Source organism: Phyllostomus hastatus, unplaced genomic scaffold, assembly GCF_019186645.2.
Source record: "Phyllostomus hastatus isolate PE091 unplaced genomic scaffold, TTU_PhHast_1.1 phas_contig_948, whole genome shotgun sequence".
In the NCBI taxonomy this organism is placed as follows: domain Eukaryota; kingdom Metazoa; phylum Chordata; class Mammalia; order Chiroptera; family Phyllostomidae; genus Phyllostomus; species Phyllostomus hastatus.
The window spans coordinates 136,539-150,209 of record NW_025333993.1 but is presented as its reverse complement, the minus strand read 5'-3'; the positions used below and the strand labels follow the sequence as shown (position 1 = coordinate 150,209).

At 50.3% G+C, this 13,671-nt stretch overlaps 1 protein-coding gene across 6 annotated transcripts in view; it reads left to right on the top strand.

Moving 5' to 3' along the window:
• DIP2A (disco interacting protein 2 homolog A) overlaps positions 1–13,671 on the top strand; it is a 104,217-nt gene that overhangs the window by 75,817 nt on the left and 14,729 nt on the right. For 5 of the 6 annotated variants that reach the window (XM_045852466.1, XM_045852467.1, XM_045852465.1 and 2 more), the window contains 8 exons: positions 246–382; positions 882–962; positions 1,430–1,557; positions 3,956–4,070; positions 9,611–9,812; positions 10,749–10,858; positions 10,940–11,020; positions 11,125–11,248. In XM_045852466.1, the coding sequence (XP_045708422.1) occupies positions 246–382; positions 882–962; positions 1,430–1,557; positions 3,956–4,070; positions 9,611–9,812; positions 10,749–10,858; positions 10,940–11,020; positions 11,125–11,248 (978 nt within the window). Of the gene's footprint in view, positions 1–245; positions 383–881; positions 963–1,429; positions 1,558–3,955; positions 4,071–9,610; positions 9,813–10,748; positions 10,859–10,939; positions 11,021–11,124; positions 11,249–13,671 lie in introns of those variants that run through there. The other variant, XR_006787404.1, reaches the window with a different exon arrangement.

Genomic DNA, 13,671 nt, shown 5'->3' with positions numbered 1-13,671 from the left:
GTGGTGCCTGCCACAGGGGAGGACACACTGAACCGCCGCGTCAGCTCGCCCTGGCGTGTGTCACACACAGAGATACGAACAAATGGAATGTGTCTGATACCGGTCAGCAAGCTCATTGTAAGGGCGTGCTGCACCTGTGATAGTTTGTTTCTGTGACTGCAGCCAGTGGCAGCAAGTAGATTTTTGCGGATGATCCACTTCAGTCAGCGTGTTTATGCTTTTGAGGTTTTTTTTTTTCCTTTTAGCTAATGTATGTGTTGTGAAGATAGACGGTGCCCCGTATCTTTGTAAAACTGATGAGGTTGGAGAAATATGTGTTGACTCCAGTGCCACAGGCACAGCGTACTACGGACTGCTTGGGATCACAAAGAGCGTCTTTGAGGTTTGTACTTTGTGCTGAATTCAGTTCCGAGAACACCCGTGGGGCACAGTGGGTGGTGGGCAGCCTCCTTGGTGCCCGCGCTGCTGGGTCAGCCCTGAGTCAGGGTGCCCCTGCAGCTCTGATGTGAATCGAGGCTGCTCGGGCAAGCCAGCACTCTTGTTTGCTGGCGTTGTGGGGGTGTCGGGAGAGCCCAGCGAGTGCCCCCTCCTCCAGGCCAGGCTCCGGGAGCACGGGGATGACGGGGCAACACAGCAACACAGGCCCGTGGGGGCCACGCTGTGCCCGGGGGCCTGGGGAGGATCTCGTCAGCCTCACAGACTCCTGCCCAGGGGAAGCCCCCGCCCTTCGGGGCGCAGGGGTGACAGCCCCGCCCGAGGAGCCGTACCCTGGCGTCAGGCAGCGAGAGGGCCGAGCTCTCCCGCCAGCCCACTGACTCCTGGACTGCTGGTTGATATCCGAGGACCTCTGCCTGACCGTTCCCCGCCCCCGCTCTGCACAGGCTGTCCCGGTCACTGCAGGAGGAGCTCCCGTCTCCGACAGGCCTTTCACCAGGACTGGGCTCCTGGGCTTCATCGGCCCTGTGAGTAGTCACGCCACCAGGACCCGGGTCCCCCATGGGCTCGCCACTCGGGAGGGGATGCTGCCAGAGTGTAGTGGGTGTCTAGAGTCCGGGATGCTGTGCTGCACCCCACAGTGCACAGGGCAACACCTGGCAGAGAACTCTCATCCCAAAATGTCACTGGTGCCGAGTTTGGGAGCCCTGCCTATAGTTCTGCAGCACTCAGAGTGCTCTACAAACTCATCCAGGACTGCGTGCCCACGTTTGGCCTTCCTTGTGCCAGCTCCCTCCCTGGATGCCCTTTGGTCCCCGCCTGAGCCCACCAGGCGGTAGGGCCCCTTCATCCCACAGTTGCCCCACCCCGGGTTGTGCCTGTCACCTTGAGCGTGGGGCCTTGGTTCCTGTGTGCTCTCAGCTCCTCATGGCAGGGTCTGACCCACGGGGCCTGCCTGTGTGTCCCACATCCTGACCAGCTTCATTGCCTTCAGGACAACCTGGTCTTCGTCGTGGGCAAGCTGGACGGGCTGATGGTGGTCGGGGTCCGCAGACACAATGCAGACGACATCGTGGCCACCGCGTTGGCTGTGGAGCCCATGAAGTTTGTCTACAGAGGCAGGTGATGCGCTGCGGGTCCCCGTGCTATGGCTCTAGGTCCTTCCTCCACTTAAGGTCGGAGAAGCCTCTTTACAATGGAAGGAAAGCTCAGGGCTTTGAACAGGCAAATCTAAAGATTTCTTTTCATCAGAGAAATCTCACAAGGAAAAGGAGGCACTTGCAGATCAAGGACAGCAGAGTTAGTGTCCTCACTGTCCCCAGACTTTCCAGTCCTGGTCCCCTTAAGATGATGCGGTCTGAAGGTGTGACTGGGCCCAGGGTCCAGCACCGACACCACAGAGGGACCGTGTGCATGACCTCACCCATGAAGACCAGAACACCCCGCCCATGTTCTCTGCGGGCGGCAGAGGCCAGTTCTTTTCCCCTGAGGTTTAACGGCACATGCAGAGACCCTGCCTTGTGCCTGGAGTAGAGTCAGTCCACGTTCCCGAACGTGTGAGGCGGCCCTTCAGAGATTTTCACTTCCAGGGAGCAAGTAAGTGGGCCTCTGACCGAGGCCCCGGGGGCTGGCGGCAAGGAGGGGAGATGCTGTCTAGCTCCTGAGCTGTGTGCTGTGGGAAGCAGCCCCTTCTCCTAGTTGGTCTGCTTGGCCGACTGCATTTTTAAATTTTATTCTTTTTGGGAGGCGCTTTTCTCACACTAGGGTGCCTGTGAGCCTGGCTAGATCCTGCCTTACGTATGCCTTGAAGAAATCATTAGGGAATTCCGCCAAATTGTGGGTCAGCGTGGGCTGCTGGCTGTCCCCAGGAAAGGATGATGGGCATGGGATGACCGCCCAGGACAGAGCAGCAGGTAGTCCTGTGGGCATATGCAGCCTGGAGCATCCCAGGATATCACTACCCATCGTCACAGCAGAGACTGGGTACACTGCTGCACAGGTGTCCACGGGTAACACCAGGGCAGCCCATACCTCTTCTGAGGTGGATGAGAGAGGCTGCCTCCTTGCATGGCCACCAGAACCTGATGGTATCTGGAGGCGAAGGCCCCCCTCTGAGCGGGTGCCTGATGAGGCGGTGCCAGCCTGGGTGATTGGCTGGAGTGTGGGGTGCTTGCTCTCCAAGCGGGCAGCATAGCTTGCCTGCCTGTCCCTGCCAGGCAAGAGCTTGAGGACCACAACCTTCTTGAAATAGAACTACAACTGATTGTGCTACTGAGATATTAGTAACGGGAAATGAGACCAAGAAACCGTAACAGTTGTGTGCACAAAGAATACCATAGATGGAGTAAATAATGGGATAGATACAGCTAGAGAAAGAACCGATGAACTGGAAAGTCGGAGTAAGAAACTACTACAGATGTAAGGAAATAGAAAGTTTTAAAGAAAAATTGGGTCGGGGGGAGAAGGGCTGGACATCCAGGTATCAGACTTGGGAGAGAAGGAGGGCGTGTCTGCAAAGCAGGAAGCTTGAATTCCCTGCACTTGAGAAGGGTCCACACGGTGGACTCGGCGATCTCTCAGCTGACACGGGACTAGGCAGAGAGCACCGGCCTTCCCAGCGCTGGGACTTTCCAGCACCGGGACTCGTGAGAGAGGAGGACAGTGCAATAATGTTTGCAAGTTTTGAAAAGGAATTTTTAACCTAGATTTTTTATTTATCCAAAGTGTCACTTAATAGTGCAGTTGAAATAAAAACATTCATGGGTCTGTGTGTTTCTGAAGCTTGGTCACCGAAAGATCATTTCCATGAAGATAGTTTCAGATGAGGTACTAAGAAACAAATTCAGGAAATGCTACAAGGGGTGTTTAATCCTGGGTAAAGTTTGTTGTATAAAAGAGTGTGTGTGCACACACGTGTGTGTGCGCGCACACCAGCCACAGGGGAGAACAGGAGGGTGTGTTCATACAGGCCCAGAATGAGAACCTCAGACGCGCTCGCTTGGTGGCGTGATGGGGAAATCAGCTTCGTGTCGTACAGGAAAAAGCTGTGTCATCTCAAGTCTAAAAGAAGGAAGAAAAGGAGAATGTATTGAAATGCTTAACAGTGAGATGGGAGAAACAAGTCCAGTAAACACAAGGAGATTAATTCAGTGAGCGACAGATTTAATCAGTTAGATTAAAAATATAGTCATAGAATATATAGACAAGGATTTTTGTACAAAGGAATCTATCAATTATTAGCATTACGTTATGGAAAATTTTGAACTGTGTGCCTGGTGGTTTTGCTTTGCACCAGGTGCTTTTAGGGAATTTTCCATCACATTTGAGGAGATTCGTGACTGGTTACTTTTTAAATTCTCAGCAAGGTTAGTGACTGGTTACTTTAAATTCTCAAGATCCGTGATGATGACTCTTTAAAGCCCCTGTTCGATTGACTTCTGCATCTTCAGGTGAGAAGAGGTGTCTGCTCCCCTTGGGCATCCTTCGCCGGATGGTCACTTTTGTCCTCGTCCTCCCCCAGGATTGCCGTGTTCTCCGTGACAGTGCTGCACGACGACCGGATCGTGCTCGTGGCTGAGCAGCGGCCGGACGCCTCCGAGGAGGACAGCTTCCAGTGGATGAGCCGCGTGCTGCAGGTGGGTGGGGCGCGCTCCCCTCCTGCCTGTCCGCTGGGCTGTGGTTCCAGCGAGTCCCCCTGTGTCCGGGCATCCCCCGTTTCATTCCTTCAGAGCAGGCGGTGAGTCTGTGCTCCTGCTCGGTGTTTGGGATGCCTTCACCTTTCTGGAACCATGCCGAGGAGGCCGCATGTCCAGGTGCCCCACGCCTACTTGTGGGGGTGATTTGTTGATACTCATGGCTTCTGGGACCCCTCTTTACCCTGAGCTGCCCCCACACAGCAGGCACTGAATGAATGTGACCTGTGAGGAGGAGGAGGAAACAGCATTTGAAACTGCGCGGTCTGTCCGAGGGCCGCAGTGTCCTTTGTTGTCTAGTAGCCAGAGCTGTTGTCCACTAGAACCACTTTAAATGAAAAGAGCTTCGGCCTGGGCTGACCCCCAGCGTGGACTGCGAAACACGAACACTTGTCTACTTCGGCACCAGTTACTTTCCAACATTTTATTCTGAAAATTTTCAAATGTCCAGCAAAGTTGAAAGAATGACACTGTGAATCCCTGTATTAGGAATTATGCTAATCAGGAATCCCTGCATTAGAACCCAGTCTGTAGGTTCTCCAGTGGTTGCAGGTTGTGACCGACAGTGCTGACCTGTACTTATGACCCCGAGCCCTCTGCCCGCTCCTCTGGACACGTCATATTGTCATGCATCACAGCCACCTTCCTCTCTGCACTAGGGCATCCATATTTTTGGGTATTGAACTGGAAATTAACATACTCTTATTTTTTTTTTAGGGGAAAGGGAGTAGAATTTACATTCAGTAAAGTGTGCAACTTCTCTTTTTTTTTAAGATTTAATTTATGTTTTAGATAGAGGGGAAGGGAAGGAGAAAGAGAGAAATATCAGTGTGTGTTTGCCTCTCACGTGCCCCCTACTGGGGACCTGGCTCACAACCCAGGCATCTGTCCTGACCAGGAATCGAACCAGGACCCTTAGGTTCACAGGCTGGCACTCAATCCACTGAGCTGCACCAGCCAGGGCTATGATAGAGTATTTCCAATACACCAAACATAAAAAGGAGAGTGTAACAACCCCTATGTTCTTACTGCCCTGCATCAACACTCGTCAACCCGATTAAGTCTGTCTGTCCCCCGCCCCCCATTTCTTCCTCAGGAGAGTTCCAAAGCAAATCCCAGACATCACGTCATTTTATCTGTATAGGTGTTGGTATTTATTTAAAAATAAATATCATTACCAATAATTTCTTTGTAAGTTTTATTTTGTTGAGGTATGATTGACATGTAACATCAGTCCAAGGTGGACAGCGTAATGATTTGGTATTTGTCCACATCGTGAAATTATCTCCACAGTTCAGGTTGGTTAGCATCACCGCACACAGTTACAGACTTTTTTCTCGTGACGAAAACTTTCAAGATCTGTCCTCTTAAGCAGCTTTCACACACACGCTGCTGTCACCGCGCTGCATGTTACGTGCCAGGACTGGTTGTAATTGGGAAAGTCGGTGCCTCTGGACACACTTGACCCATTCCCCTCCATCCATCACCTCCTGCCTCTGCCAGCCACCAGTCTGTTCTGCGCACCTGTGAACGCGGCTTGTTTTTGTCTTTGTTTTAGATTCCACATATACCTGAGATCACACTGAACGGTCTCTCTCTGTTTGACTGGTCTCACCTAGCCTGATGCCCTCCAGGTCCTTCCAGTCATGCAATTGCAAATGGCAAGATTTTATCGTTTGTAGTGGTTGGATAACATTCCATTGTATGTATACTCCACATTTTTTTTCCTTTTTAAAATTTTACTAGTTTTCTATTTCTGCAGTAACAGATATGGTTTCTGCAGTAACCATAGTGGCCTAAAACAATACAAGTGTGTTTTCACGCGTTTCTGGAGGTGAGCGTTCTGACACAGCTCTCCGTGGGCTAAGACCAGGGCACCAGCATGGCTGTGCTCCCTCCTGGAGGCTCCAGGACAGTGTCTGTTTCTTGCCTTTTTCAGCTCCTGAAGGCTGCCTCCTCGTCTTGGCATCTGGCTCTGACCTTCCATCTTCAGAGCCAGGAGCAAAGCCTCTCTCCACCGCTGCTTCCTCAGTCGCATCTTTCTCTGACCCTCCACGTTTCCTCTATCCGTTCATGTGTCGATGGACACTTGGGGTGTTTTCACTTACTAGCTGTTGTAAATAACCCTGCAATAAACGTGGGGTGCATGTTTCTTGCCCAGTTAGTGTTTATGTTTTCTTCAGATAAATACCTAAAAGTGGAGTTCCTGAGTCATATGGCAGTTCTATTTTTAATTTTTTGAGGAATTTCCATACTGTTTTCCGTAGCGGCTGCACCAATTTACAGTCTCACTGGCAGTGTAGGAGGGTTCCCTTTTCTCCGCATCCTCACCTTCGCTACTTTGTTGATCTATTGATGATTGCCATTCTGACAGATACAGTGTTAATTTGCATTTCCCCGACGATTAGGGACATTGTGCATCTTTTCATACATATCTGTTGGCCACCTGTATGTCCTCTTTGGAAAAATATCTATTCAGATCTCTGTCCACTTTTTAATTAGATTGTTTGAGGTTTTTTGTTTTGTTTCGTTGCTGTTTTGTCTGCTGTGCAGAAGCTTATTAGTTTCATCTAGCACCCCCACTTCTTTATTTTTTATGTTGTTGCCTTTGCTTTGGTGTCAAATCCAAAAAATTATTGCCAAGGCCTATATCAAGGAGTTTACACTGTTTTCTCTTTGGAGTTTTTTGGTTTCAGGTCTTATGTGGTTTCAGGTCTTTCATCCATTTGGAGTTTGTTCTTATATAAGACGGTGGTCTAGGTTCATTGTTTTATATGTGGATGTCCAGTTTTCCCCACACCATTTACTGAAGAAATGGTTCTCCATTGTATGTTTTTGGCTTCTGTGTTTTGAATTACTTGACCAAGTAAGTGTGAGTTTATTTCTGAGTTCTCCATTCTGTTCCATTGATCTGTGTGTCCGTTTCTGTGCCAGTATCATCCTGTGTGATCACTGTAGCTGTGTGGTATCGTTTGAAATCAGGGAGCGTGATGCTTCCAGCCTCGATCTTCTTCCTCATTTGCTGTGGCCATTAGGCTTGTTTGTGGTTCTGTACAAATTGTAGGATTGTTTTGTTTTTGTGAAAAATGCTCTTTAAATTTTGATTGGGATTACACTGAATCTGTCGATGACTTGGGGTAGTATGGACATTTTAGGAATATTCTTTTTTTCCATGAATTTGGAAAATCTTTCTGTTTATTTGGCTCTTGTTCAATTTCTTTCATCAGTGTTTTATAATTTGCAGTGTATATAGATGTCTTTTATCTCACTGGCTAAATTTATTCTTAGGTATTTTATTCTTTTTGATGTAATTGTAAATGGGATCATTTTCTTAATTTCTCTTTCTGGTAGCTCATCATTAGTGTTTAGCAATGCAACAGATTTTTATGTATTGCTTTTGCATCCTGAAACTTTACTGAATCAGTTTAATATTTCTAATTGTTTTTTTGGAGATGTCTTTAGGGTTTACTATATATGATATAATGGCACCTTCAAATAGAGGTGATTTTCTTTTTCCTTTTCAGTTTGGATGCCTTTTATTTCTTTTCTCCTAGCTCAGGCTAGGACTCGTAGTACTAGGTTGAATAAAAATGATAAGCATAGACATTCTTGTCTTGTTTCTTATGTTAGAAGAAAAATTTGCAGCTTCTCACTATTAGCTATATTACACCAGTGGGCTTGTCATGTATGGCCTTTATTAGGTTGAGGTATGTTCCCTCTATCCCCACTTTGTTAAGTTTTTATCCTAACAACATCTGATGTAGTGAAATATCTAGTCATTATTCAAATTTCGCACTAATGTTTTGTTTGTTTGTTAGCCTCAGAATCAAAGTGAGGGAAGGAATTGTGCTTGGCAGGGCAGGTCTTAAAGTCTTTTTCATCTGTAGACTTCTCTGCCATCTTCTCCCAGCTCGTTTACTGACAGAAGCAGGTCGTTTGTCCAGTGTGTTTCGCGAGCCTGAATTCCGAGGACTGCCCTTCCGTGGTGCCGTTTAACGTGCCCCTCTGTCCTGTCGCTCCTGCATGCTGGTGTGAGATCTAGACCCTCGGCCAGGCGCAGGTTCGGATTTCTGACAATGATCTTCTGTAGACGGTGGTACACGGTGCCGCGGTTTGGCATTGCTGTACCCACTGATGTGTCAGGACTTCACGGCGGTGCTGCTTTGATACCCGCATTCCTCCCTCATCGTTGCCTGGAGCAGCTTTAGGAGTTTCTTCTACAAAGTGCTGTCCTGTGGAATCCCCTGGGGCCTTGGAGGGCAGGTCATGCAGGAAAACAGACTCGGGGATTGATTTCAGAGTAAGGAGCTGGTTCCCTAGAATCCTATAAAAGTACCCACTGGGTTCTGTTTTTTTTATTTGTCCTATTGTGAACTAGTGGATTTAAACATACTGGATGTATTTTCGAAATGTTATAGTTACTTTTCAGTCATCAGTCAGAGCCTCTTCCGTCTGGCTAATGAGGCCGTTTGTAATACCTGTGATCCTTCGCGGCCGTACCAGAGAACAGGAAGCTCAGATGCCTGGGAGGCGGCGCCTTTCCCGTCTCTGACCTGTCAGGGCTGGGACCCTAGCTGCCTTCCAGGGGAGAGAGAATTTGGGACCACCATCTGGGCACTTGCTGTTGCCAGCTTAGTCACCGTCTCTGGGCTTTTTCCAGTGGACAGAGTAGGAAATGTCTGTCTGCAAGGTTACCTACATCAGGAGCTTACGTCGCTAATTTTAACTCAGTTCAAGACCGCAGGGCTCTCACCTGACCCACTGGTCTCCTTTCTCCCACACTGAACTGCTCCAGCAGACCCTGTCCTTGGCCTCAGGCCGCGCTACCCACCCTGCGGTTGCAGAACCACAGTCTGTGCCTGCCTCTGAGGCTGCGATCTGTGCGAGCAGCTGGAGAGGGTTTTTCCACTTGTTTTTTTTCTCCCACAGGGCCTATCCCACTTGGTGTGGACTCATCAAATAACCATGTTTAAAGTCGCTTTAAATAGACTCTCTCTGTGGGGCTGTGCCACCAACCTGATTCCAGTTCGGCGGGGTTCATTTGTTTTACTTTATTTTCAGTTGTTAGGGGTTGCTTTTAAATATTTTAAGTGTTTTGTATGTAAAATACGTATGTGGTTCTGAGGCAAGCAGAGTATACTCAGAGGAGCCCAGCTTCTGCCCCTGTGCGTTCCCTCCTCGCACAGGGGGTCATTTAACAGGGCTTTGGGGCTTCTCGGACTTCCTGTTTTTCAATTTAAGCGGTTACAGTTTTATGACCACGTGTATACAGACACTGTGTGTGTGTTAAATGATAGAAAGGATACGCATGTTCACCTTGTTTTCTCATTTAACAAAGTATCCTGAGGTCACTCTGTCTTCTTGACCTTTGGATTGGAATGTCCTCACCAGCCTTCATCTTCCTAGCAGCCTGCAGGTGGTCAGCATGTGCACTGTGTCGGGTCTCAGAAGAAGTCCCTCCTGTCCTGTGTCCCCCCTTGCAGGCCATTGACAGCATCCACCAGGTGGGCGTGTACTGTCTGGCTCTGGTTCCTGCCAACACCTTGCCCAAGGCTCCTCTTGGAGGGGTTCACGTCTCTGAAGCCAAACAGCGTTTTCTGGAGGGGACGCTGCACCCGTGCAATGTGCTAATGTGCCCGCACACCTGTGTCACCAACCTTCCCAAACCGCGCCAGAAACAGCCAGGTTAGTTGTGCATAACAGTCTTAGATGGGTGGCAGGCACCGTCATGGTTAAATAGTGCAAACCCGTTAGGGTTGGGAGCCAGAGTGAGTGGCACACCAGGCCAGTCACCAGCTTCTCCCTCCTTAGAACTGAGCCATGTAAGCGAGAACTTTACCACATCGCTGGTGTGGTCGCTTCCACCTGCCTGTTAGACCCGGCTTGGTGGCTAAATTCAAGCCTGACATTGTAGCTTGGATGGCAAGGCCCTGGCTCCCAGGGAGTGGACATGCTGCCCAAGAGCAGACCTGGAGCATGGGGACCTGAAGCACCTCTGTCAGCCGCTGCAGTGCTCACGGCAGGGCAGGGGGTGCGTGCTTCTCCCTGAGCCCTGTGACCCGCTGTGGCCAGGGGCTGGTGGGGCCTGGGGAGGCTCAGAAGGTGGTCAGTTTCCTTTCCCTGTTTAACTGTTATATATAGTTTTTCATTCTTTGGTTATGTGAATTTTTAGTAAATGGCTTTTTTTCCTGATTATGGAACACTAAAATATCATTAAGTAAAATACATTTAATAAGGGAAATTTAATTTCCTATTTTGTACATAAAATACAGTAGAACAATGAAACATATTAAGCGTTTAGCTGTGGCTAAGGTCAAATCATATTCCCCCACATCTGTGCCATTTGGTAAATTTCTCAGTCTGGTATTGCGTATGCTTAAGAGAGAGATTCTCTTTGTCATTTGGCATAAACCCTGTAGCTGAACATCAAGGAAACCCCTCGTTGCCTGGCATGGCATCACGGCGAATGCCTGCTGCATATTCACTGTGTTGCCGTGAACCATTCACTGGGCTGCCCGAACATCTGTGTCATAGTGAAGAGTCAGGTACCTAATTCAGATGAGAAGTGGACGTGCCAGCAGAGGTCATCAGCTTCTCATTTGGCACCCTCCCCTTTTCTAGAGGTGGGACCAGCCTCCATGATCGTGGGGAATCTGGTTGCTGGGAAGAGAATTGCACAGGCCTCTGGGCGGGAGCTGGCTCACCTGGAAGACAGCGACCAGGCCAGGAAGGTAACAGGCCAGTATCTGGGAGGGGGAGGAGGGCGCCTCTCGCGTGTCACTGAGGAGGACTGAGGTGGCCTCTCTGCGCAGTTCCTGTTCCTGCCCGATGTGCTGCAGTGGCGGGCCCACACCACTCCCGACCACCCGCTGTTTCTGCTGCTGAATGCCAAGGTCAGTCCGCCCAGCTGCCCTGTGGGGGCCAGTGGAGCGTACATGGTGTGTGCGAGGAGCGAACCCGCTGCTGCACAGCTCAGTGTGGCTCCATGATTTCCTAGGGCACGGTGACGAGCACTGCGACCTGTGTCCAGCTGCACAGAAAGGCTGAGAGGGTGGCCGCTGCTCTGATGGAGAAGGCAAGACTGAGCATTGGGGACCATGTGGCTTTGGTCTACCCCCCAGGTAAGCACACCAAGATGTCACAAAACTCACCCAGACGCCTCCTCCACAAGCACCCACGCCCCTCGGGTCTTCTCTTATGGGATAGTCCCGGGGTGCTGGTGTCACGGTCACCTTTGCCCATGGACTATTGTGGGGACTCTGGGGGCCTCCTGGCCTGCGGCCCTGCACCACTGCAACCATAGCAGTCCAGCTCCTGAGACCGCACATAGGGCCTTAGCGGTTACACTTAGCTTCTTGACACGTCTGTACCCCCTTGTAAATAACCGTAATCTAATTGTGGTTAGACTGAGACTTTTTAGCAGCATAGCCTCTGTTATCCTTCTGCTTTTCATCTGGCTGTACTTCCCCTGTCTCTCCGCCACATTTTATTAGTAGAAAGCAACACCCTTGTCACCACCAGCCAGGTCAAGAAATCGGTCTTTGTCAGGTACCCAGAAGTCCCTGTGCCTGCCTTCCCCAGCCGCAGCCTCTTGACTCGACCAAAAGCAGCCTCTTTCCTGGCTCCTGGGGCCGTCATTTCTTCCATTTCTTTATCATTTGATTCCTAAACGTACTTTAGTCTGCCAATTTTTCTTAAATCTGATAAATCTACTGAAGCCTCTTCCCCACTACCCTTACAATTTGTCTACCAAAGACCCAGCATGACCCAGCCAGTCAGCACGTTCCCGGGGCGCTGTGTTCCCTGCCGGGCTGTGGCACAGCCACCAGACCCCGGATCTGGAGCACAGGTCCGGGCTCCAGCGCAGATGCAGGCCCGGCCCCTCTCCGGGACTGGGACGGCACTGAGCTCTTTCCTCAGAAACCACATGTTGGTTGTCTCTCCTCTCGTGGTGCTCAGTGTTCTACATTCCGAATTCACTAGGGGTTAGTGAGATTCTCTTATTTCTTTTTCATTTTTTAGCCATAAAACTAATAAATAGGCCCTTTCCTTAAATGCTAAAGCACAGGGAGACAGACAGTGCAGTCCTGGTAATTGAGAATCTTAGTGATGAAAATGGCTGATACTTTTCTCTACTTTGGGGCATGTTTTACACTGTTCATAAAAAATGTTTAATGAAGAAAAGAAAAAGCATGATGAAGTTCTAAGTTTACATTTTAAACACTGAAGAGCAGATGGAGGGGCCCTGGCTGCTGTGGCTCAGTGGATTGAGCACTGGCCTGCGAACCAAAAGGTCACCGGTTTGACCCTGGTCGGGGCACATGCCTGGGCTGCAGGCCAGTATGCAAGAAGCAGCCACTCGATGTTTCTCTCACACACCGGTGTTTCTCTCCCTTCCTCCCTCCTTTTCCCCTTCTCTCTAAAAGTAAATAAATAAAATCTTTAAAAAAAGAAAAAGAGCAGGTGGAGAGTAGCCTGGCGGGAGGGCCCAGAAGTCCCAGTGGTGCAGGTGCTCTGCAGAGGCACAGGCCTGTGTGTTGTCCAATCCTTGGAGAATCCAAGCCTGTCTTCCAGTTCTCAAGGGCGTGTGTGACCCCAGCGATGAAGGAGCCACGCTTTCTGGAAGCAGCAGAAGGTGGGGCTGATGTGTTGCCGGCGACGCTGGGAGAAGAGGAAGGTCGCAGGGACAGTAGGAGCTGTGCCAGCTCACCAAACAAGTTCTCGCTGACCCCTCTTTATGTTCAGTTTGATCGTGTGTTTGTGGCGCATTGAGAGTGACGACACTGGGTGTGAGAATGCTCACGTGTGTTAGAAATGCTGTGTGCCAGTCCTCGGTGTGGCCCTCACTTGATCCTCGCCTGAGCTGGCCGCAAGCACAGAGCGCATGGGTGGTCGCCGGGCAGCAGTGGTAGGACCAGCCTGGACGAGTGGGCAGGCTCAGGCCCCTGCTAATTAGCATACTGAGCTGCCCCCGGCCCAGATGGTTACATTCCTAGTTAACTGGTGGGGCCTTGGGAGTTGTAATCTGGTGAAACCCACTAACTGGGTTAAACGCGGCACACTTGTGTTGACTCCGGAACTGGAACAGCCTGAGACTTTGATGTCTTGTGGCCTGAGGATGCCGGGTGGGGCCTTGGCTGATCTGAGGGCAGCGTCTAGAAGGGGCACAGGCCGTGAGGGCACAGGTGTTCTCAAGTTGTACTGAGTTCAAGAGAAAATGGATTTTAAGTGGTACATTTCCGAACGGGTGTTAATTACAGGGAGTTTTGAACGTATAGAAAAGATGAAGGGACACTCTGGTGGTCCTGCGTTACCGTGTGTGGTCGAGAACTAGGCAGGGACGTCCCAGCCTGTCTCCAGGGCTGCCGACCTCCCTGGCCATCTGGGCCTGCGGGGAGCCCACTGGCCGAGGGGAGCGCTTCTGCCCCTCCCTCGCAGGGCTGTGTTCGACACGGGTCTCATTAGTTGGGGAAGTAGCAGCTTTGCCAGGTGAAGCAGATTGTGTCCCTGTGTCTTTTTTGCCGTGGCATGACACTAGACACGG